The sequence below is a fragment of the Vipera ursinii genome (genome assembly GCF_947247035.1).
Source record: "Vipera ursinii genome assembly, chromosome: 1".
In the NCBI taxonomy this organism is placed as follows: Eukaryota; Metazoa; Chordata; class Lepidosauria; order Squamata; family Viperidae; genus Vipera; species Vipera ursinii.
Genome location: NC_139512.1, coordinates 210,597,734 through 210,623,877, shown reverse-complemented (window position 1 = coordinate 210,623,877; position 26,144 = coordinate 210,597,734). Strand labels below are relative to the sequence as shown.

Here is a 26,144-nt window from a genome sequence, read left to right as displayed (position 1 = left end):
CTTATTTAACTTCTGCTTTATTGTAGAATTGTCTCTCTCTACAATACTTCTCATTTCTTGGCTTCCCAGGTACATGATGTTTGCTGCAGAAATAAGACGCACAGGCATGCACATCAGAAAACAAATACAGGAAGTTATGTTTGGCTACAGCCTTCAAATTTTGACAACTTTAAGGATTATTCTCCTTGTTTCACAAAAATGTCTCCCAGTTGTTAGTTAATCCATTGCTTGTTGTCTGTCTGTCTGTCTATCTATCTCTATCTAGTTTTGCAGTCTATTTCTGCCAACTGCCAGGAGTTCAACTCTGACCGACTCAAGGTTGACTCAACCTTCCATCCTTCCAAGGGCAGTAAAATGGGGACCTAGATTGTTGGGGACAATATGCTGACTCTGTAAATTGTTTAGAGACGGCTGTAAATCACTGTGAAGTGGTATATATCTAAGTCTGTCTGTCTGTCTGTCAGTCTATCTATCATCTATCTATCTATCTATCTATCTATCTATCTATCTATCTATCTATCTATCTATCATCTATCTATCTATCTATCTATCTATCTATCTATCTATCTATCTATCTATCTATCTATCTATCTAATCTTCCAACCTTTATAGATATCCACCTATCAGAAGAAACTTTGGGTGATAAACAAAATAAGAACACAGTACAGTAAAATTTAAAACTATGAACAGAAGGTGTGAGACATAAAATGACCCAATAATTAAGCATAGGCTGACTAGTTTCTACTTTACTATTAAGTTTGTCTTTAAAACATTTTAATGTTTTAAAGATTTTAATACTGTCTTTTTTAAAAAAAATGAACTCTTTTGATAGACAATACACATGTAATTCTTAATTAAAACATTTATGAAAAGAGTTAATTATACAAAATTACATGACTTGAGCATTTTTCATGATTGGTTTCCATGAAAATTAGCAAGGACCAACTTGAAGAGTTCTAATGGACATTTTCCCTGAACAGCCTTTTCCTTAAAAGAAATGAGTGGAAGATTGTACAGCAGAGGCATGGATTTTTTTCTCAGGAGGCAAAGAAAAAGGAAATAACAATTGGACTGCTCCTTACCAGTGACCTCAAAACATTAAATGGGGCAAATTCCTATAGCAGTTTAAGGAAGTGGAAGCAAATGACATTGAGGTAGAAGAGAGGGCAGAGTTGAATTGCAAAATACTTAATAACTGTCCATATGATTTGACATCAATGTACTTGTCAGCTCAATTTAAAATTCTAGATTCAAGGTTTAAAGCCAAATTATTTGATATTTCACCATACAACCAAGTATTTGGAATCTTCCAATCCATCCCTATCATCTGGCTTGCACAGATTAGATTCCAATGGCTCTTGCTCCATAGTAAATTTGTATGGGATTAGTACATATATAGTGAACAGGAATGTTCAGGAGTGAGACACAATTGTCTAGAGTTATTGATTCTTCCCAGAGCTGTGAGAGTTCAAAAAATTCAGAGTGCAAAGTTGATGCTTTTGTGCACTGTACTTCTTTTATTTTAGAATAGACATGTTAAACACAAGGCCCGGGGGCCGGATCCGGCCCGTGAAGTGGTTTCATGTGGCCCACGAAGCCATCCTGGAAACAGTGAGGGAACGGCCCCCACTGCCTTGGCCCTGAGACCCTCCTTCTGCCAGAGACCCTCAGATCTGTCCCACTCCTGCCCAGGCGCCCATAGGCACCCTTGATGCGAACGATGTAGAGCTGGCCACGCCCACCCAGTAGGCCATATGCACTCCAGCCACGCCAACCCAGTAGGCCACGCCCACCCTGGCCATACCCACCCGGTCCCTTGAGGGCAACCACAATGCTGATGCGGCCCTCAATGAAATTGAGTTTGACACACCTGTTTTAGAAGGTTGGTAGAAATGCAAAGACGTTTTGGATCCAGGGGCCTAATGTTAATGGAATGTTTCTAGCCCTCAAACTTTCTACCAAAGGAATCAGGCCTCCATAGTGATTGTGTTATGCCATCAGCACACCTCCTCATCGATGGAGCAGTTCTTCCATTCTATTTATGTATGTATCATATTCTGTATTTATTTATGTATGTCATATTTATGTAGTGTATATTGGAGGTGGTGACCCTTTAATGCTGTATGCAACAAAATTTCATTTTAATGTATGCCGATTAGTGTACATTCAAAGTGACAATAAAGTTATTATTCTATTCTATTCTATTCTATTCTATTCTATTCTATTCTATTCTATTCTATTCTATTCTATTCTATTCTATTCTATTCTATTCTATTCTATTCTTAACCTGATTTCTATTAATAAATCCAGCCTCTGACAGGTAGCTAACAATACAAAATAAAAGATTCTCTTAAAACTACAAAGCACAGTATAAAACCTGTAATTGTGGACAATATTAAAATTAAAGCAAAAGAAGTTTTAAAAGCTAAAAAACTGTACATTAAAAGCTAAAAACTGTATATAAAAACAAAGGACCCCAAAGAATAAAGGCAGAAGTCCCACAGTTTAAGACTATTTCCTTAGTGTAATAAAGCATACTAGTTCACTCTAAATCTGAAAACTGGACAACTTTAAAGTTATAGCCTGCACTGTTTTACCCCAAAGAATTCAAAGCAACCTAGAACACAAATCTTTCACTTAGAGCAGTTTCTCAATCTTGGCAACTTTTAAGATGCGTAGTCCAGCTGGGGAATTCTGGGAGTTGAGGTCCACACCTCTTAAAGCTGTAAGGTTGAGAACACTGCTTTACAGGAATAACCAAAATCCCTCCAGTGCCAGCAACGCTAGCAGCTCCAACCGACCCAGATAACACCAACCACAAACTTAGAAAATGGAGGAGAAAATCCCAAGACCATCTTCCATACAGTTATAGCTATCTGAAAAACATAATGACAGTTATTAACCAGGCATAAAAAAAGAACAATGAACCAGACAACGTATCCTGCCATTTTAAAAGGAGATTGCTTATGAAGATGTTATTGTTTCGGACAGTAAAGGAGACAAGAGAGAAAGACTGAAAATCAGAAGGCAATTCTTTATTCTTAAGTCAGCTCTAATGCACTTAGGTATAGAGAAAATTGCACTCTATAATCCTACGAATGACCCCCTCTTTCTGATGTGGAGGGTGAGATGGTACCTCCCTTCCCTTTCTCCTTTTCCTCCACCAGGGATGATTAAGCATTGGTGTCCTTTTAGTCATGTCTCTTTGCTAAACAGAGACTGCTAACTGTGCCCAAAACACACTTGATTTATTTATGATGGTGCAACCCCGAAGGAACTCAGAATCAAGGACCAAGAAAAGAAAAGAGGGCTTTATATCACTGGTAGCTCTTTAACCTAACATGTCACAACCAGTGCTTAATATTTTCACCAGCTAAATTAATAGCACCCCCTTTACAGAGCTTAATGATCAAAATCAATCAAGTTTCTTCCAGTCTTTAGAACTATTTGACATTGATTCAATCAACCACCAATTGCCAGACAGAAATACCTGCGCATTCGGCACTGAAGTTCAAAACCATTGTTATAGTCATATTATGGTGAGGAAACAAAACAATGCAGGACTAAACAAAAGATGAATTGGGCTTTAGAACAATAATCTGCAACAGTCTTAGTGCCACTGGGTTTTGCTTAATTAACTCCCTCCATCTCAAGCAACATTTGGAGAATATCAAATAGCAGTAAAATGCTTAGCATTTTGTTTTCTTTAATGTGCCTCTACAAGAAGGGTATGGAACCTCTGACTATTAAGATGTCACTAAAGTACAGATCACTCCATTCCTCACTGTTGGAAATCCTGGTGGGAGTTGTAGTTTAACAAGATATGGCGGACATATGTTCCCCAGCCCTGCTTGGAAGCAAATGCTTTAATGGAATGGTTTTTTCTGTCTTTCTTCAACTCACATTATTGTTCAAAAGGCAAACAAGGCATCTATAATATGTCAATTCATTTCCTCAAGGATTGCAACCTACGAAAGAAAAGCTAAAGTTTGCCAACAGATATTTTTCTGTATGCATACATTGGTGCAAACATTTCCTTTCCTCTGGGAAAATGGTAAACCTCATTCCATCTGCAGCAAGATTCATCCATCAGTTTAACCTATAATCTGAACCAGCTTGCACAGCCCACTGTTATCTTGGATACAGTGAGTGCAAGTTATCCCTGGAAGCTCTTAAGCTTTTGTTTTATTACTGCAAACTCCAAATGCCAACCGGTTGATGGTTTGGAGTAAAAAAAAATTGTGTTAGTATATAAATTTCACTAAAAACTTGCATTAGAAGTCAGACGGTCATAATCTGCTTGCGGCCATGTACCCTGAGTTAACTAAAAACAAATAAACAAATGTTGTCAAACTAATTTAGGAATATAGGCATATAAACGTAACAGCCTTAACCAGTTTAATATAAAGACGGATATAAACTCTGAATTAGGGAATTAAAAATAAAGCATGTTTAATACCACTTTCTGTATTAACTTTTGCTCCACACAAAGCACCACAATGTTGAAGGCAGAACTGTAAATGAAGAAAAAAAAAACCCAAGCCATAACCAGTTGTTAAATAAACAATTGGAACCTCTGTGACAAAAAAAGTTACATATTTATTTAGCTAATTTAATCACATGGCAATGTGAAGAACGTAAATGATTAAAAACCAAACAATAATAGAAAAATCAGATAACAATAATCCACACAACCAGGATCAAGAAAAACATCCCAATTTGCCGAAGCTCCAACAAAAAAGGAGATATCATAACACAGACACAATCTGAGGCCACAGGAACAGAATAATCAGTAATCTGAAGTATGGATGTATATGTCTGTGTGTGCATGCGTATGGCTTTGTGTGTTAATTCTGTAAAAAATATAATAATAAACTAAGCCTCTTTTCCAGCTAAGTGGATTACAAAGATAGCACCGTTTAGCTTCTTTTCTATTTCAACTCAGAGACATGCACTTTGTATCTTAACTATCAAAGTGTTCTGAGAAACCCTGGGATACTACAAGAACTTGCTGAAAGACTATGGCTAATCTATGAGGCCAAAGCAGATGAACTAGGAAAATATATTTGGGAAACAGCCTTTTGTATCGTTGTTTTGTCCAGATGATTTTTGTTAAGTTATTGTAAACCACTTGTTATGATGATGTGGAGGAACAGAGAAAAGTGGTGGATTCAATAAAAGCAAATTAAATTATGGTAGGAATATAAGTGAGTTTCCCAGGAGAAAAATCTCCCAGCTACCCTGAGGAAAGTATTGTGTATACTGCAACAACAACAAAAAAGACTTCTCAAAACTGAAGGCAAAAGGAAAAAAAAATGCTCTTCTTCTCTCTTTCCTGCTTTAGTCGAAGATATAAAAGCTAGAAGCAAGAAGAAGGTAGATTCATTTGGATACCATTTAAAAAATGTTCAACTGAATTAGACTAAAGATAAATTAACCCAAGGAAGAGCTGAGATGTAGCTCACCTCACCAGGAACTGGAACAGCTGGTAGCTTCAATAAGGATGCATAATATGGCTAGTAATGGCATAAACAGAAGTTGGTTGGTCATAACTACCTCATGGCACAAATACACTTTCAATGTATGGCTTGGCTGAATTTGAACCAACTGGATTATTTGCTTTCCAGGCAACTTCCTTTTCCTTGTGGCAAACTGTTGCTGAATGGTATCATTGGGTCTCTATAAGGTAGTAAACAAACAGCTCTCTCTGCCTTTAAAGCTACAGGTGGAAGAAACTGCATGTTGAAACACTTTATAACACTGAAGAGAAGGGAAAACTGTATGTGCTTAAATCTTTCTGCGTTCAGAAAACTAGCATGCAGCAAGGCTAGAATCCTTTCTGTCAAGCTTGTTTTCCCCAAACAGGGCCTATCTACCTTTCAAAGATGCCATGGGAAATTATGAATATTTGTTGATATTACCTTACCAGCCAGGTTGCTTGCTTTTCACAGCCGTAACAATGCCACAGTCTGAACGGATAGGTCAGATTATGTAAATGGTCTGTGGGAATGACCTTGGGAGAGAGGAGGAAGAGTCTAGACAACCATCACACAAAGGTATCTCAGTCCACAGGGTTGTGAGAAGCATCTCAGAAGGCCCTTTGGCCTTTTAAGAGTTTATTGCTTACTAAAGAGGCAGTGCCTTATTGTACCTTGATAACTGGAGACAAGATGGGGATTCCTTTTTGCCATTGATTTCCTACTAAAGAGCAGGAACTTTTAACCTACTTTTGTTACAGCAAAGACAGCAATGATGGTAAATTGGGTCTTATTGAAACAGCAACAAAGATGATTAGGGGACGGGAAGCTAAAACATATAAGGAACGGCTGCTGGAATTGGGTATGTCTAGTTTAATGAAGAGATGGACTAGGGGGGACACGATAACAGTGTTCCAATATCTCAGGGGCTGCCACAAAGAAGAGGGCGTCAAGCTATTCTCCAAAGCACCTGAAGGCAGGACAAGAAGCAACGGATGGAAACTAATCAAGGAGAGAAGCAACCTAGAACTAAGGAGAAACTTCCTGACAATTAGAACAATTAACCAGTGGAACAACCTGCTTCCAGAAGCTGTAAATGCTCCAACACTGGAGGTTTTTAAGAAGAGACTGGACAGCCATTTGTCTGAAATGGTATAGGGTTTCCTGCCTGAGCAGGGGGTTGGACTAGATGACCTCCAAGGTTCCTTCCAACTTTATTATTATGATTATGATGCTTCAGCATTCTAGATAAACTGCTTATTCTACTTTGGCATGTAGGGCGACTCTTAAAGCTAATTTGTGTGAATACATTTGAACGTCCTCCCTGAATTGGCCATTAGGAGGAGAGATCACTCTTCGGAGTGACTGATCTAAGGTATGGGTCAGTCCATACAGGTAGGTATCCAGTAGGTCTTTAAAATGCAGAAAAGGACAAATTAATGCATGCTTCTTTCAGGATTAACATTATGTTGGTGAATCATTCCTTAGATTTACTACTGAGGAGCTTTGGAGCCGAACTTTGAGAACAGAAGCCTATTAATTCAGGCTTAATTGGTTGATTACAGATGTGTTAAAACTATCAGAAGGATCACTTTTATAATGTTACAGTCATTGTGGCAAAGAAATGATCTGACCACACCTCAGCGGTCCAATGCTCTTAATACTAAGTCTCCCCCGATCAACAGCTTCAATGCTAGATGTGGTCAGGTTAATCCTACCTACTGCAAACTTGTTTGGCAGCATGTTTTTTTTTAATGTCAATTTATTTTCAGTATCTTCTTCTCACCTCTCTTTCCTTTCCATCTCTTAATGGTACACTGGGTAGTGAGTCACTCCAAGTGAGCGCTCCTTCAAATGACCACCTCAGGAAGGATGTTAGAAACTCCCAAACTATGCTTCGTGTTTCTTGGAAGTTATGAGTGGTTTCACTATCAAAGCATTCAGGTTTCATGAGTAATATTTATGATGGAAATAAAACTGACAGCTTTTAATTTGTTTTTTTGTTTTTTTTTAAGGAAACACATAATTATGGAAGCCAAACTGAAACAAGAACAGCTTTCCTTTTCTCACTGGGAGCATCTGTGGAGAAATTAAAGTCCTTATGAGCTATAAAGCAACTTGTTAAATTCCTACCTACCCACCTTTTCTCTCCTTCATTTGGAAAGAAGATAAGTTATAAATGAGGCTCACTCTGACAAATGACTAGGTCTGTCAACATAATAAATCCTTTAAAAGCCATTTGTTTCTTTTCACCAAATTAGCATGAGCATCCCACCCTTAAATAGGGGAAATGTCAGCTCATTTTCAAAGAGGAACAAAGCAGATACAGAGTACAAACCACAATTAAGGACTGTCTTAGGAAGGTAAGTCTTCAGACAACATTAAGCAAACATTTTAGTCAGGCATCACACAGGAAAACAAACAGTAGAAGAGGAAATGTGAAAGTCATTATTCCTTGGTTTACCTTCCTGGAAGGCAGGTGATAAAATATGTTTCCAGGGCTAAGGAAACGTTCTTTGAAAATATGTATTATGGGATACAATTTCTTACCTCAATTACAAATGGGCACTTAACAACTTTGCATGGGCCCAACCACAGGGTCTCTGCCAAGAGCGGGTAAATTTGTTTTCATTTAGGCAATCTAATGTATAGACCCAGTATACATACCTTGGAGAAGTTGACTATATATGCTTACATACAATATTTTCTCTTTAAGTTTAGGTGTGGCTTGGAGAACAGATAAATAGACTGCACTGCAGTAGTTTAAAACTGCACACATTTAAAACTGCACACATTAACAACAGGCTATTTACATGGAAAACATACAGTATGACAAAATAACATAGACACTTCTGTACTTGCTTCTACTGTGGTGAAGGTGAAATGATTATGATGAAGAGGAAGAGGGAAAAATAGGCACCTCCTTGGTGTATTTTTCTTTCCAGTACAAATACATACTTGTGCAACTAGTTGCATGCCCCATGTTTAGAAAAAAAGAATTACATTTTTGTGTAGGATTAGTTGTCATGGCATCACGAGAGATGCCAGAGTTAACTACAGGAAATTCTTGCTTAACAATCCTAATATTGAGATTTTTTTTAATTTTAATTCCATTTATATCCCGCCCTTCTCCGAAGACTCAGGGCGGCTTACAAGCTTAGCAGTAGCCTTCATTCTATGTATATGCCTGCTTATTAGGGCTTTCACACCCCCTCAAGCGGCATTATTACAAAGTCAGCTTATTGCCCCCAACAATCTGGGTCCTCATTTTACCTACCTCGGAAGGATGGAAGGCTGAGTCAACCTTGAGCCTGGTGGGATGCAAACCTGCACTAATTGCAGGCAGCTGGTGTTACTTAAGGAGGCATTAGCCCACTGCTCCACCAAGGCAGATAGGGGCAACAGAAGTGAACACACTATGGCTATAAATGTGGGAAGTCACAATTTTGATCATATAACTGTGGGTGCATTGCAATGACTCTAACTTCATGGATCAGTTGTAACTTGCATTTGTTCGGTGCCACTGTAACTTGGAATGGTCACTGAAAGAGGAACTACTGGTAATCCACTGTATTACTTTGCTTGTAGTGAGCTGCAGACTGTAACTGAATTTAATATCATGAACCTGGAATGAATCTTATAAAGCACTTGTAATTCAGAAAGAGATAAGGAAATGAAAACATCACTAAACTGTGATTCTTAGTACAGAATCATCAGAGTTGGTTTGATAGAAATCAGCAGAATGTATTTCAAATTTAAAAAATTGAGTTAAGGATCAGGTTAATTGCATTTTATAAAATGGAATGTTTAATTGACTATGACTTTATAATCCAGTTTCTCTTGGTGATGTTCTAATGCAGGGATCCCCAAGCCCTGGTCCGTGGAAAAACCTTTGTCCACAGAACTGGTCCTTGGTGGCCAAAAGATTGGGGTCCTTTGTTCTAATGTATCCAAAATTATTTATCAACATTTTCATAAAAATAAGCTTCTGGATATGCAGAAAGTTAGAAGAAAGTTAAGATGATGCATGACAGATTCGTACATAAATCCCATAGAGGAATATATTGGATTATGACTAATGCTGACAGAAAAATCACTGGATAATTTTGTAAGCAGAATTAATATGTGTATGAAAGATTTCAAATTGTGATTTTTTAAAAAACCACTTTTATTGTCAATTTAACTAATCAATAATGGTAGCAATAATAATACCATTGTAGGATTATGCAGAAATACTTAACATGTCAATTTAAAAATAGTAAGTTGGGTGCTGACTGAAGAAAACTAGAACTAGGCATGATACATTTTACACCCAGGATTGTTTCATTCTAGCCAATGTTACAGGCATCTGAAATAAAATAGTTCCAATTCATACCATTCAAACAGCATATAAATGTGGGCTTGTGTATCTACGTAATATTGATGCTGCTAGGCTTGTAAATGTGAGAACTGGTGGTAAAGTTACTTTCTCAATGCTGTCATAACTTTGAATGGTTGTTAAACAGGGCAGTTGTTAAAAGCGGCCTACCTGTAATTTGCACTGTTGTATAATTCAATGCAGTTATTGTATCTCCTTCAATTTGTCTAATATTAAGTGTAATTTAGCTCAAAGCTATGCAACTACATCATGTAGAAAATTTATCCAGGTGGTCACCAAGAATCAACCATGACATGATGGCACATTATCAATCCAAAAATATAATTACCAGTCCTGTCTCCTGCCTAAATACAGGACATCCATCCATCCATCCATCCATCCATCCATCCATCCATCCATCCATCCATCCATCCATCTATCTATCTATCTATCTATCTATCTATCTATCTATCTATCTATCTATCTATCTCTATTCATCCATCCACCCACCCACCCACCCACCCATCCATGATAGGCATCCATCTGAAGTGATTCAGGGAGGCTAGCAACCGTAAAATTAATTAAAAACAATTACAATATAGTACAAAAATAAAACATATAGGGCAGCTGAGAAAAACTCACCATAGATGTCAATATAGGCAGGAAATGGGACTCTTCACACACTTGGTCCCCGAGCCCAGGCACAAAGCTTACCCTAGTGCCAGGTACAACTTTCTATGTGCAATTTACCTGCTCCATCCACACATTCCATATAATGAATCAAAGGAATTTATCAACTTTTGCATAGCTCCTTTAAAGCATGACAAAACATGTTGGTTGCATTCAAGCTTTCTAATTTCTTTAGTTCACGGATACAGTGATTCTCAGGCTCTCTCATGAAAGTGAAAAGGGCAAGGGGAGAGGAGAGGAGAGAGAAAAGAAAAATATAAAGGCCTTAGTTTCTCCTTCCTGTTCATTAGCCACTCTTCTGCCATCTGATTGCCAACTATTAAATGTGGTTTGTATCCAGCTCGTTTTGATATGAAATGGGAAGAAAATAGTTTCCCACTTCATTTTTAATAACAATTTCAAGTGCTGTTTTCCCAAGATAAGCACTCCCCCCCATCTCTTCCACCACTGCCAAGTATTGTAAAATAAACCATGTTCACTACTCTTCTGGTCAGTAAACAGATAAAAAAAACAACCAAGGAAATTCCTCCAGAGAAGCCACAGATTTAAGATTGCAAGGAAGGACTGCATGTAAGGAGGGGGCTTGGGGGCTTACTGTGCTTATCTGTATCTTTGCTGTCATCCAGATGTTAACCTTTGACCCAGAAGCCTGCCTCTCTCAAAAAGGCTTGCAGTGTTTGCCCATTATGTAATGTCTGTACTTTTGTGGAAATTTTACAGAAACAAACGGAGGAAGTTTGCCAGTCAAGCTAGTGGATAATAAATCCTGTGCGCTATAGATACAGACCCGTCTGCCCTCACCTTAAATCAGCTACTTACATGCTCAATGGAAAATACTTTTCAGGCAGTAAGTTTTTAAAAGTCAGAAAAACAAAGCCCCCCCCCCGCAAACACATTGCATTCATAATAAAAGGTGCAAAAAAGTGTATTTCACTCCCCTTTTCTTTTTTGGTGCCCCTTCCTTTGCTAGAAGTTTAATATGCTTAATATGTGGAGGAAGACGATTTCTATTTGGAAGGTGGTTGAGTATTTTTCAAAAAGGGAAACCTTTGAGGATTAATAAAATGTAAGAAAGCGGACGAAAGTGTAAAACTATTCTGAGGTAGCCGCCTATTTCATCTTCTTGTGTTTCTTTTTCACCTGTCTAACTACCACCCTTGTGAGGACATGAAGGATTACGCTGTTATCGCTAAGAACAGCATATGTCATTGTAAGATCCTGATAACTACTAAGATAATTTTCCCTTTCAATTGGGTAGATTTGGGGCAATTTCTTAGCAATAGGGGAATTGTATCCCTGAGAAGGGGAGTCATACTAACCAGTTTAGTCTATTGGTTAAGCCACCAGCCTAGAAGTCAGGAGACTGAGAGTTCTAGTCCCATCTTACGACATGAAAGTAGCCCGGTGACTTTGGCTCAGTCACTCTATGTCTCTCTCAGCCCTACCTCGCAGGGTTGTTGTGGGGAAAATAGAAGGAAGAAGGGGGATAAGGTAAATCCAAATAAATAAATATTTGCCACCTTGAATTATTTCTAAAAATAATAAAGGTGGGATAAAAATCAAATCAAATAAAAATAAATGAGTTAGGACTGTAACAGGCCCATGGTATTTTCCATTTTTATCCTGGGACAGAGGGGTAATTCAAAGAAGTTTTTCTTCTGCCTGTACCTGTATAAAGTCTATTTTAGAATGATGCTTTTTTTTAATGGTTCTGTGCTTCCAAATAGTGGGAAGGTGCATTTTCCCCCCAGCAATTACGGTTGGAGGAAAGCTGGTTATCTATCTCAGAACTTAACTCAATATGTTCCAGGAAGCATATCAGGAAGGACCTGAGTTTGCAAACCTTTATGCATAAGAGGCATCACGGAAAAAAAATGTGGTATTTGAAAATGAGAATTTGAACTACAGTTAGCAATATAAGAGTATTTGATAGGATATTACTTTCAAGGAAAATGATTTCCCCCCCCCCCTTTGTTTATACATTAAAATACTGGTCTTTGAAGAGTGGTAAAAGTATTATTATTATTATTAGTGAAGTTCTTAGGAGGCAAAAACCAGAACCAAGACTAAGTCAGGTGTTTAAGAACTAGTTTTTGTAAAGATGTTTTATCCCTCTTTTCTATGTCTAAGAAGCTGTGGTGGTACAGTGGTTAGAATGCAATATTGCAGGCTAACTCTGCCCACTGCCAGGAGGTTGACTCAGCCTTCCATCCTTCCGAGGTCGGTAAAATGAGGACCCAGATTGTTAGGGGCAATATGCTTAGAGAGGGTTGTAAAGCACTAGGAAGTGGTATATAAGCCTAAGTGCTATTACTATTGCTGGATATCTCTAACATTCTCATGTCTTGTTATGTCATATCTGGCATGAAATATCCACAGTGAAATCAATCAACTAAACAATTAATGTACCGATTAAGTGGCACTCTGCTGCTCTTTAGGGGCCGCCCGGTTTATTGCCCAAACTATTATAAAGCCTCTACTGTACTCCCTAATGCAGGTGCTATCATCATTAGAATCAATATAAATGATAATATATGAGAGTTATATTAACCATAAGATATATATCCACTTTCAACAGATGCACACACATACACATATACACACACAACACACATATATAATTTCTTATTTCTTATTTCAATATGTACCTATTTTTATACCCATAAGGCTCTCAAAATAGTTAAAAATATAAAACTAAAAGAAAAAGGGTTAAAATACTTAACTTATTTTCTGAAAGCAAAGAGGCAGCTAAATGTGATTTCTGAGGGGGTATACCCAATTATATGAGAGCAAAGTAGTGGAATCCCTATTTTAATATCCAGAATCTATTTTAATATCAGTGCTGATTTCTAAGTATTGCACATGGGGTAACATTAGAGAACAGTATCTGCCCAATAAGTTTTGAAAATGTAATATTTGAATACAGAAATTGACTAGGCAAAAAATTAAATCCTATGAAAATTCTAATAAGCTATGTTGTTATTGTGACAGCTTACTTATTTAGTATTTAGCTGATTTATTTATTAATATTTAATCCTCTGTTTATAAGTCCACACAAGACCATTTTAAGGTCTTTTAAGCTAAATACTGAATGGTTTGTTATTGACCACCATGCTTTCTTTTCTGGTTACTGAAACTTCCTATGTACTTTGAAGCTTATGTTTTATTCTGCTAAAATTCTCCCATTAACAACAACATAACCAAGACTTTGCTTGAGGCCACACTCCTTCTAAATGGTGTTTTACTTTCTGAGTTTGATGGAAGGCGGGCTGGGCACTTAGTCTTGTTATAATTAGGTTTTCTAAATCTCATTTCCTTTTTAGAGGAGAGAAAACATATTGTTGTGAGTAAGGTCCGGACGTGGTAACGAGTCCCTGGCAGGTTAGTTTGTGCTAGGAAACACATCATTTTAAAGGAAACGTTTACCTTCTCTTCTGATCGTGGATTTTATTGCAATTACAGCAATGAGACAGAAACTAATGCCAAAGGCAACACATACACACTCTCACACACATACACTTTTAATGAGTTAGTTAACACAAAACTCCTGGGGATGAGGAATAAATTCATTTGCTGAACATTTCTGAAGCATACCTACTGGGTTATTGAAGGGCAAATGGATATAATGTTTGTTCCAATTTTTTTCCACTGCACAGATTGGTAAAGCCAAGTTAAAATAGCCAAGATTGCTGATCAAGATATTGTCAGTTACTGCTAATCTAAAGCAGATGGTACAGGACATGCCACTTGCTAAATTACTTACCTATACAGGAAGCCTGGGAGTTTGTTACTATATAAAACCCCTTTACTCTCACAGTCTTAATGTTTGTGGGCATTTCCTTTCAATTCAGCCAACCACAATGATTCATTTCTAAGGAAGGCGACTCATTGAAATCAACGAATACTTAATTTTATTTAAAGACTGCTAGTAAAGTCCAGCCAAATAAAACCAGTCATTCCCAATAGGGTTTAATTACATTTAAAAGAAATGGGAAGTTGCAAATCCCCAAGAGCTCATTCTCTGCTCATTGCATGATCAATGTTTTCTGTGCTCCCCTCCAGAGAGGAGTCTGATGATGGCTCATTGAGTTATGAAAGAACAAACATGACAGTCCCATCATGCTAAGTTTCAAAATTGTAATCCTTACAAAAATGATACCATATTGTCCAAAGGAATGATGTATGGTATGTAAGATGGAACACCTCCCACTCTTTCACCTATAACAGGGGTAGGCAACCTCGGCTCTTTTATGACTCATGGACTTCAACTCCCAGAATTCCTGAGTCAGCATAGCATAGCTGACTCAGGAATTCTGGGAGTTGAAGTCCATGAGTCATAAAAGAGCCGAGGTTGCCTACCCCTGACCTATAAAGATGACATTCAGTTCCCAATATTTCTCATCCATCACAGCTTTTATTCTGCAGCTGAGTAAACTGATACATGCAATTATATATATCGTTCACTAAAACTTTGAGGATTTCTATCTGGCTAAAGAATCTATTGGTAACGGGCTTCCGGTGGCGGCGCGGCGCCGATGACAGCCTCCCCTGGCTGCCCGCGGCTCAGCTGTTTGTTTTTTCGCCCGAAACAGCGCCGATCAGCTGTTCGGGCGAAATTGAAGCCCCCTCCTCGGGAGAAGAGGAGGGGGTGAGGCCCCAGGTAGGGGTAGAGTTCTCCGAGGCCGCCTGAGCTTGGAGCTTGGGCGGCTGAAGGATCGAACTCCCCCGAAGCCTGGGTTGCTCCCAGCTGGCCGTCGTCTCTGCTCCGAACTTCCTGGAGCAGAGCCAGGCGTCTGCGAACCATCCCTGCCTGAAGAAAGGACTATGATTTAAAGGAGCAGGCAGAGCGGTACAAGAGGAAAAGGTGAAGAGGACTATTTTACTGTACTCTCGAACTTGTTGGACTTTTTAAACTTTAATTGAAAGTGCGTCATAATTGAGGATTAAAAGATGGCGGCTAAACCTCCCTCTAAAACTCTTCGGAGTGGAGGATCCTCGCCGGTGCAACAATCATCACTACAGGCATTGCACCCTCCTGAAGTGCTGACATCGAAGGATTTGCGAGATGCCTTGGATAAACATGCCCAGGTACTTTTGGAATCAATTAATCAATCAATTGCTGATAAATTTGCACAGATGGAGGAGAAATTTGAGAAATTTGAGGAAAGAATGGAAGAGAGGATGGAACAGAAGTACAGCGTGATGAAGGTAGACATCTTGACTTCAGTGCATAAAGTGGCGGAATGTGTGGAAGATTTAGATGAAAAAGTGGATGATTTGGCTCAAAGGAATGCTATACTAGAAGTAAAAGCGCGGGAGAATGAAATTGAAAGAGGCAAGTTGGAAAGGGAGTTAAGCCATGCCCAATATTACCAGATGCAGTTTGCTGTCAGAATTAGAGGCTTAAAAGAGAATGTTAAAGAAGATTTAAAGCAGCTGATCTCTGAGGCTCTCGAAGGGGTATTGAACCAGCCAGCATCTGAAATAAGAGCAGCTATGGATAAAGTGTTTCGGGTGAATTCATGGATTGCCAGACAGAGAAAGTTGCCTAGAGATGTGGTGGTTTATTTTGCAAAAAGAGAAATTGGAGATCAAGTTATACAAGCTGCCTATGATGCTAAAGTTGTGATTGCTGAACAAGAAGTCTTGGTTTTAAAAGAAATTCCTCCAAGGATTTTAAGGGGAAGAAAGGACTACACATTTCTTGTGCAAGAGCTCAAGCAAAGAGATATAAGGTTCAGATGGGAGATTCCAGATGGGCTGATGGTGATGTATGAAGATAAAAGGTATAGGCTGATTACTGTGAAACAAGCACGTGATTTCTACAATAATGTCTTAAAAGCAACCCCATTAACGCTCCTGGAAGCTGGAAAGGGATCTGGAGAAGAAGAACAACAAGAGGAGGAAACAGAGGAAAATGGTGCTGGAGGAGATCAAGCTACAATTTCTTTGGATGATCCTAGAGAGCAAAGAGTGACGCGTGCTGCTTTAAAACGAGCAAAGAAAATAAAAGAACAAGATCAGCAAAAGTCTTCAGATTCGTCACAACGCATTTATAGCCAAGCTGTGGGAGGAGCACGGCCTAAAGTAACCAGTCCTATCAAAGCTGTGGTCCAAGAGCTTTTCGGGGATATACATGGCAAGTAAATTTTTAACCTGGAATGTTAATGGACTAAACTCACCGCAGAAGAGGAAGAAAGTTTTTCAATATTTAAAACAATTTAAGATAGATGTTATATGCCTGCAAGAAACGCATATTAGAGTTTTGGATCAAAAGTATTTATTGAACTCGAGGCTGGGTACGCAATTTGTTGCTTCTGCAGAGAATAAGAAAAATGGAGTGGTTGTTTATGTTAAAAGTGCCTTAACAGCGGACCTAATTGAAGCAGATAAGCATGGAAGATATGTTATGATCGAGCTGTTGTTTGAAGGTAAAAAGACGCTTTTAGTTGGATTATATGCACCAAATCAACAACAAGCTGACTTTTTTAGTTTACTTCATACAAAGCTTACCCAGTTGGATTATAAATCTTTTATTTTTATGGGGGACTGGAATGGAGTTATGGATGTACAGTTGGATAAGGCTGGAGCCTTTAAGCGCATTCCAAGTCACGCTAGACTGCCTAAATCTTTTTTTGAAATGAAGGATGACCTGGAATTGCGAGATATTTGGCGTGAGAGACATTTGCAGGAGAAGGATTATACATTTTATTCTGATAGACACCAATCTTTTTCGAGGATTGATTTTATTTTGTTGACTAATGATTTTCTTTTGAGAACTAAAAAGGTGAAAATCTGCGCAAGAGTTATCTCTGATCACAGTCCAGTGTGGTTGGAGATTGATAAGGAAAGAGGAGATAGACGCTCATGGCGCGTAAATGAGAATTTGTTTAGAAATCAGAGAAATGTGGAAGAATGCAAACAGCGGATGAAGGATTTTTTTGAGATGAATATGAATAAGGGTACCTCTATGGATATGGTTTGGGATGCTAGCAAGGCCTATATGAGAGGGGTGTTGATATATATGAATAATAGACATAGACGTGCAGTGGAAACTAGAAGGAAAGAACTGGAGAATGAAATAAAGGAAAAAGAAAAGGCTTTGATTTTGAACCCAGAGGAGGTGAAGATCAAGGAGGCTATTAGACTGTTAAGAGGACAATTTGATAAATTAATGGCTGATCAAGTGGCGACCAATCTGCGGTTTGCTAGGCATAATACTTTTTGCAATGCTAATAAACCAGGCAGATGGTTAGCTTATAGACTGAGGAAAAAACAAAGGGCATCTAATATAGATAAGATTGAGTATAAAGGAAGGGTTGTGTATCAACAGAAGCTTATTAAGGATGCCTTTGTGGATTTTTATTCGAAATTATATACTAAAGAGGACATTAATGCAAAAGATATTGATACGTATTTGGAGAAGGCTAGCATCCCGGTTCTTACGCAAGTACAAAAAGAGGGGATTAACCAACTGATTACAGAAGAAGAAATTTTTACAGCTATTAAGGAACTGAAGGTGGATAAAGCACCAGGCACTGATGGCTTGACTGCGGCCTATTATAAAAACTTGCAATTAGAGATGATAAAACCGTTAAAGGAACTGTTCCAGACAATCCAGAGGGGGGGAAAGGTGCCCCCGTCTTGGAGAACTGCTTTTATCTCTTTGATTCCGAAGGAAGACCAGGATGCTATTTTAGTTAAAAATTACAGACCGATATCGCTTTTAAATACAGATTATAAGATATTTGCTAAGGTTTTGGCTAATAGACTGATGAGGGTTCTGCAACAGGTGATTCATGGGGACCAAACGGGGTTTATTAGTGGAAGACAAATGAAAACTAATGTGAGACATATAGTTGATGTGTTAGAGTTTTTGGAAAGGCACAACCAGATCTCTGCTGCGCTAATCTTTTTAGATGCTGAAAAGGCTTTTGATCAATTGAACTGGCAATTTTTGTTGAAAGTTTTAGACAAAATGGATTTTGGGGAAAATTTTTTACAACCGATTAGGGCATTATACCAAAAACAAACTGCCCGAATTATAGTTAACAATAGTTTGACAACAGTATGTAATATTGAGAAGGGCACAAGGCAAGGGTGTCCGCTATCGCCCTTGTTATTTGTGTTAACATTAGAGATATTATTGGTTAAGATTCGGAATTCGGAAAAAATTAAGGGGATACAAGTTGGAGATCAGGATTACAGATTGAGAGCATTTGCAGATGATCTGGTTGTTACAGTGACCCAGCCAGAGAACTCTGTTGTGGACCTGATGGAGATAATAACACAATATGGGAAGGTTTCTGGATTTAAAGTAAATATACAGAAAACTAAAATTTTGGCTAGAAATATGACAGTTTCGCAGAAGGCTCTCCTAGAAGGATTAACTGGATTTGAGATTGTTAAAAGGGTTAAATATTTGGGGGTGATTTTGTCGCCCTCTAATACAAAGCTATATAAAGATAATTATGAAAAGTTATGGGGGAAAATTCAAAAAGAACTGGAGAGTTGGGAAAAATTGCAATTGTCTTTGTTGGGACGGATTGCAGCAGTGAAAATGAATGTCCTGCCCAAATTTTTATTCTTATTTCAAATGATACCGATTCTTAAGAAAGACTCTAACTTGGAGGAATGGCAGCGTGGTATCAATAAATTTGTGTGGGCAGGGAAAAAGCCACGAGTTAAACTTAAGATTATGCAGGATACTCGTGAGAGAGGTGGCCTTAAAATGCCTAATTTTAAATTATATTATGAAGCTGCTGCATTAGTAGGAATAAGTGATTGGATTAATTTGACACAACCGAGGTTATTAAATCTTGAGGGCCATGATTTGTTGTTTGGCTGGCATGCATATTTGTTTTATGATAAGAAGGTAGATACTGTGTTTAGGATGCATATTTTAAGACAGGCATTGCTGAGAGTTTGGAAGAAGTATAGACATAAGTTAAGCAGCAAGATACCATTGTGGGCAATCCCAAAACACGCAATAGAAAATATACATGCTGGTTTCAAACATGATGAGACTACTTACAAGGAAATTTTAAGTTTGGAAAGGAATATTTGGTGCTTGAAATCATATAGCTTCTTGCGAGAAGAGAAGGTTGTTCAGACTTGGTTTCAATATATTCAGTTACAGGCCAGGTGGAAAGAAGACCAAAAAAATGGATTTGCAACGACTGATGAAAATTTGATAAAGCAAATTAGAAATCAAGGACCAGCACATATTAAACGGATATATCTTGCATTGATAGAGATCGATTCAGAAACAGAGCTTGTTAAGGATTGTATGATAAAATGGGCCCAAAACATTCAGGAAGTTATTACAATGGACACGTGGGAAAAGATCTGGGTGAGGAATGTAAAATTCACTCAAGCTCAAAGTCTAAGAGAGAACTTTTACAAAATGTTTTATAGATGGCATCTAGATCCTAAAAAGCTTGCAAGTATGTATCCGAATTATCAGCCTAAATGTTGGAGGTGTGGTGATGAAGAGGCAACATATTTTCACATATGGTGGACATGTAAAAAGGTCAAGGCTTTCTGGATAAAAGTCTGGTGGAATATGCAGAAGATTTTTAAACGGAGGATAAAGTTTTGTCCGCAATTTTTTTTGTTGGGAATAATTGTTGACGCTACAGTTGTGGACTCTAAGTTGATGTTGAATTTAGTTACGGCAGCAAGACTTTTGATAGGTCAATATTGGAAGAAAGAGGAACTGCCGACTATACAAGAGTGGATTTTAAAGGTTTCCGACTTGGCAGAGATGGCGAAGATTTCGGCCTATTTGAAAGATTACTCGCAAGAACATTATATTATGGAATGGAGAAAATGGATTGAGTTTATCCAGAATAAGTATAGGGTTAAGAAGTTTTATCTAGCATTTGAATAAGTCTTCTTTCGTTTTCTTTTTTCTTTTTCTATTTTGTCTTCTATATATATTTAATAATGCTAAGTTTTGTTTGATCCTATATAAGTTAGAGAGTGATGGATTTTAGAATTTATAGTTGTTAGTATATGGTTGTTTATGATTGCTTTTTTTATATATATATACCTTGTATTTAGCTCTGGGAAGTCCGGGGGGGGGAGGGGGGTTGGGGGGAGGTGGGGGGGGAGGAGGGAGGGGGGGAAGGGGGGAGGTAGGGAGGGGAGGAGGGAGGGGGAAGGGGGTTTTTTAAAGGAAAACTGTTTTTTAAAACTTTTCAATAAGAATCTATTGGTAACAAATTCTTTGAAGAATTCTTCAGAAGCCGCTGAGATGAATAGCAGAATAACGGAGTTGGAAGTGACCTTGGAGGTCTTTTAGTCCAACTCGCTGCTCAAGCTGGAGACACTTTACCATTATGAACAAATGGCTGTCCAATCACTTTTGAAAAAACTCCAGTGATAGAGCACCCACAACTTTTGGCGGGAAACCGTTCTAGTAATTGTTTTCACTGACAGGAAATTTCTTCCTAGTTCTAGGTTGGATCTCTCCTCTTGATAAATTTCCACCTCTTATTTTTTTTGTCAAAGATGTAAAATAGTCGTAGTAGCATCATACAATGGGTGGGAATGGGATTTCCCTTTTTTTCTGGTTTTTTCTTTAGAAGGAGATGGTTACAGTTAAGCGTTATTTTAAGGCTTACCACTCAATTATCATATCTTTCCACTTCAAAATAGTGGGGAAAAAGCACCATAGATTTTCAGGAACCCCACCTCTGAAATATAGCAGTATGATGGAGGAAAGGCTCTAAAGTTATAATAAAAGGGGCAAAAAACAGAAAGGGACAAGAAGCACTATTAAGGAAACATAGAATCTTTCTAAAAAAAACAACCCTGTGTTTGGAGATGTTTGTTTGCTTTTGTGAATGTTCCGAGTTGCACTTCTGATTAATTTCCTGCCAATGATGGAAGGTTCTGATTCAGAAGACATTTTTGATTGGCAGAATTGAGAAAGAGATGCTTTTCAGCCATTCCTTTCTACTTTTTTCCAAACCTAGCCATTGGTCCCTCTTAAATTCTCCTAAAAGGACAGGGAGCCTTGGCACCAATAAGTAATAAGCACAGAGTATTGTTGGAGAATAACCATCCAATTTAGCCCACAGAAATATATATATATATATATATATATATATATATATATATATATATATATATATATATATATATATATATATATATATGAAGGGAGAGTAAATGTCAAGAAACATTTTACTTCAAAGGAAGCTACTATATGCATATCCCACTCCCCTTTTAAAAAAAATTGCATATCCCAGGCTTACAGGCAACAATGGTACAAGGTCCAAGCACTGCAGATCATTTCTTATATTATAAACAGCCAAGAGGCTTCAGTAATTAATGGTATAAACAAGTTGAATAAATAAATAAACAAACAACAACTTTTCCCCCCCACCTATCCATTTTTGTTGGGAGAAAAAGGCACTGTAACTTTGGCTTATGCCCATGTTGCTAGAAACCCAAGAGCCAAACGTACTGTTACCACTCAAACCTTTAAAAATATTTTCCCCAAATTATCATCGAATACATTTTTTTTAAACGATAGCTGCCTTTTGTGAGGACGGATCAATGAAAAAAAAAGCATGTTAGATGAGATAATTTAGAAGAAAGAACAAAACTCACCGATACAATCCATGTTATTAAGCATGTCTATCGATGTCGTTACTACAGTTTCATCACTCAATTTCTGCTGATTCAATGCAAAGTGCACGAAGAAGCTTTTGACTTTTTCTGGTAAAAGGGTGAACAAATATATAGGAATGTACAGAATGTAACGGAGCCAGCAGAGCAGGGGAGTCATGAGCTTGCCTTGTGGGGATTGTGCCATGCGTTCTATCGTAGGGAAGAGCAGGATGCTGCGGAGAATCTTAAAAAAACCCAGAAAAAGACTGAACAAGGAATGGGACAGAGACAAATTTACATGCAATACAATATGGACTATTGGAGCAATTCTCTCTTTTCCACACTGCATAGTTCCTCTAAAATAAGCTGATGTTCTATTATTATTATTATTATTATTATTATTATTATTATTATTTATTCAATTTCTATACCGCCCTTCTCCCGAAGGACTCAGGGCGGTTAACAGGGCATATATAAATAACAATACAAAAATTAAAAAGAAATTAAACAAATGCCCAATTAAAATACAATAACAATAAAAACAGTAAAAAACCCATTAAAAAAACCCTAATGTTCCCCATCAGGCCAGACCAGCTAGTTCAAATAAGTGGGTCTTCAGCCCGCGCTGGAAGAAGTGAAGGTCCGATGCTATCCGGAGCTCAACCGGCAGTTGGTTCCATAATGCCGGAGCGCCCACAGAGAAGGCCCTCCCCCTGGGGGCCACCAGTCGACATTCCCTGACCGGAGGCACCCTGAGGAGGCCCTCTCTGTGGGCATGCACAGGGCGGAGGGGAGTTGACGCCGGCAGCACGTGGTCCTCGAGGTATCCCGGACCCATGCTATGAATCTATGAACTCTATCCTTAGAACTTATTGTATCCTTAGGTAGGAGAACACACCACTGAATTCAGTAGGATTTTTATCTTCGTAGAAGGGAACAAAACTAATCAATCTCTGCCTCCTCACTGGCCAGTAACAAAGGATCTAATTTTGAGTATGCTCCACTCTTGAGGTTCAATAGATCACTGTAAAAATTTAGTTTTTCGGGTCAAACCATTCTTTTAAAAGGAACTTGCTATCCTATTCTTCAGAGAAAAACAAAACATATTTGTGTACAAATCATTTCTGTTCTCTTATTAAAATGGAGTGCAACCCTATATGTGCATACTCCAATGTAATGTCTAATATTTTTTTAAAAAAAAGCTTTACTGCAAAAGTCTGCTTATGCTATGCTTTCTTTTGCATCTGTAGAGATTCAGGTGCACCCATTCTGACATGCACAAATATACATATACAGTGGTGGGCAAAATTGTGGAAACCTTTTGGGAAAAGTGTACAGTAGAAATGCCACCTTTGGTTAAGTTTCCACCAATTTTTCTTCTAATTTCTTTATAACTGTAGCCTTGTTCACTTAATAATACTGTTTTACATCGCTTTCTGGACAACCAGCCAACTCTTTGCACCATTACTTTAATTTTATTACATTTTACAAGCTCACTAAATGAAAGAACACAAAAAACCCCAACCAAGTTGATAGTGATCACATAACACACTGACAAATGTCCTCCTCTCAGCTTCAATACATGACATCTATAACTGAATCCTACTGTGATCTGATTGGCTCATTGCCAAAACAAGATGACACCTGATTGGCTCTCTAAACACTCATGCTCATTGGCTAGAATCAGATGAAGGAAAGCTACCTGAAATCAACCTAAGCAAATTATGCTTCCTTTTTCTGGTTATTTGGCTATAACTTTTCATAGAATACAGTACAGATAATTGAACAAACTTTGTTGCATTACATCCTTGATTAAATTATCTTTCCATTGATATATATTTTTATGGTACTGCTCAAAAAAATGTGGTGTTATTAGTCATCAAATCTCAAAAATACACTTTTCCCAAAAGCTTTCCACAATTTTGGCCACTACTGTATATCTGCAAAAATATGGACATGTCTATTTTTTTTTATTGAAAAGTTTTAACATACATTTTAACTTTAACAGTCCCCCCTCCCCCTCCCCTCTCCCTCCCTCCCTACCCCTCTCCCCCTCCCCCCCCCCGACTTCCCAGAGCTAAGTACAAGGTATAAACACAAAAAAAAACAATCATAAACATCCATATGCTAACAACCATAAACTCTAAAATCTATCACTCTCTGGCTCATATAGGATAATACAAACTATTAATATTAAATATATATAGAAAAAACAAGGAAAAAAAGAAAAAGAAAAGGAAGACTTATTCAAATGCTACATGAAACTTTTTAGTCATTATTTGTTCTGGATATACTCAATCCATTTTCTCCATTCCATAATATAACGTTCTTGCGAGTGATCTTTCAAATAAGCCGAAATCTTTGCCATCTCTGCCAGGTCAGAAACCTTTAAAGTCCATTCTTCTATGGTCGGCAGTTCCTCTTTCTTCCAATACTGACCTATTAAGAGTCTTGCTGCCGTAATTAAATTCAACATCAACTTCGTGTCCACAACCGTAGCATCTGTAATTATTCCCAACAAAAAAAGTTGCGGACAAAACTTTATCCTTTGCTTGAAAATCTTCTGCATATTCCACCAAATTTTAATCCAGAAGGCCTTAACCTTTTTACAAGTCCACCATACGTGAAAATATGTTGCATCTTCATCACCACACCTCCAGCATTTTGGCTGATAATTCGGATACATACTTGCAAGCTTTTTAGGATCTAGATGCCATCTATAAAACATTTTATAAAAGTTCTCTCTTAAATTTTGAGCTTGTGTAAATTTTACGTTCCTCACCCAAATCTTTTCCCACGTATCCATTGTAATAACTTCTTGGATGTTTTGGGCCCATTTTATCATACAGTCCTTAACAAGTTCTGTTTCTGAGTCAATCTCTATCAATGCAAGATATATCCGTTTAATATGTGCTGGTCCCTGATTTCTAATTTGGTTTATCAGATTTTCATCAGTCATTGTAAAACCAATTTTCTGGTCTTCTTTCCACCTGGCCCGTAGCTGAATATATTGAAACCAAGTTTGAACAATCTCTTCATCTCGCAAGAGGCTATATGGTTTCAAACACCAGACATTTCTTTCCAAGCTTAAAATCTCTTTATACGTAGTCACATCATGTTTAAAACCAACATTTATATTTTCTATTGCGTGTTTTGGAATTGCCCACAATGGTATCTTACAGTCTAACTTATATCTATAGTTCTTCCAAACTCTCAGCAATGCCTGTCTTAAAATATGCACTCTAAACACATTATCTACCTTCTTATCATACAACAAATATGCATGCCAGCCAAACAGCAAATCATGGCCCTCAAGATTTAATAATCTCTCTTGTGTCAAATTAATCCAATCACTTATACCTGCTAACGCAGCAGCTTCATAATATAATTTAAGGTTAGGCATTTTAAGACCACCTCTTTCACGAGTATCCTGCATAATCTTAAGTTTAACTCGTGGCCTTTTCCCTGCCCAGACAAATTTATTGATACCTCTCTGCCATTCCTCCAAATTAGAATCTTTCTTAAGAACCGGTATCATTTGAAATAAAAATAAAAATTTAGGCAGGACATTCATTTTCACTGCTGCGATTCGCCCCAACAAAGACAATTGCAGTTTTTCCCAACTCTCCATTTCTTTTTGGATTTTTCCCCATAATTTTTCATAATTATTTTTATATAGTTTTGTATTAGAGGGCGACAAAAGCACCCCCAAATATTTGACCCTTTTAACAATCTCAAATCCAGTTAACCCTTCTAAAAGGGCCTTTTGCGATGCTGTCATATTTTTGGCCAGAATTTTAGTTTTTTGTACATTAACTTTAAATCCAGAAACCTTCCCATATTGCATTATTATCTCCATCAGGTCCACAACAGAGCTCTCCGGCTGGGTCACTGTAACAACCAGATCGTCTGCGAACGCTCTCAATCTATAATCCTGATCTCTTTCCGAATTCCGTATTTTTACCAGTAATATCTCCAATGTTAACACAAATAGCAAA

The 26,144-nt window shown here is 37.8% G+C and overlaps 1 protein-coding gene across 1 annotated transcript in view; it reads right to left on the bottom strand.

Moving 5' to 3' along the window:
- LOC310648704 (lipid droplet-associated hydrolase-like) overlaps positions 1 to 22,194 on the bottom strand; it is a 32,238-nt gene extending 10,044 nt beyond the window's left edge. Inside the window, exons 1-2 of the mRNA XM_083376712.1 lie at positions 22,147 to 22,194; positions 1 to 83 (exon numbers count right to left, since the gene is read on the bottom strand). Coding sequence (XP_083232838.1) covers positions 1 to 83; positions 22,147 to 22,171 — 108 coding nt within the window. The 5' untranslated portion in view covers positions 22,172 to 22,194. The remainder of the gene's footprint in view (positions 84 to 22,146) is intronic.
- Positions 22,195 to 26,144: the final 3,950 nt, after the last annotated feature.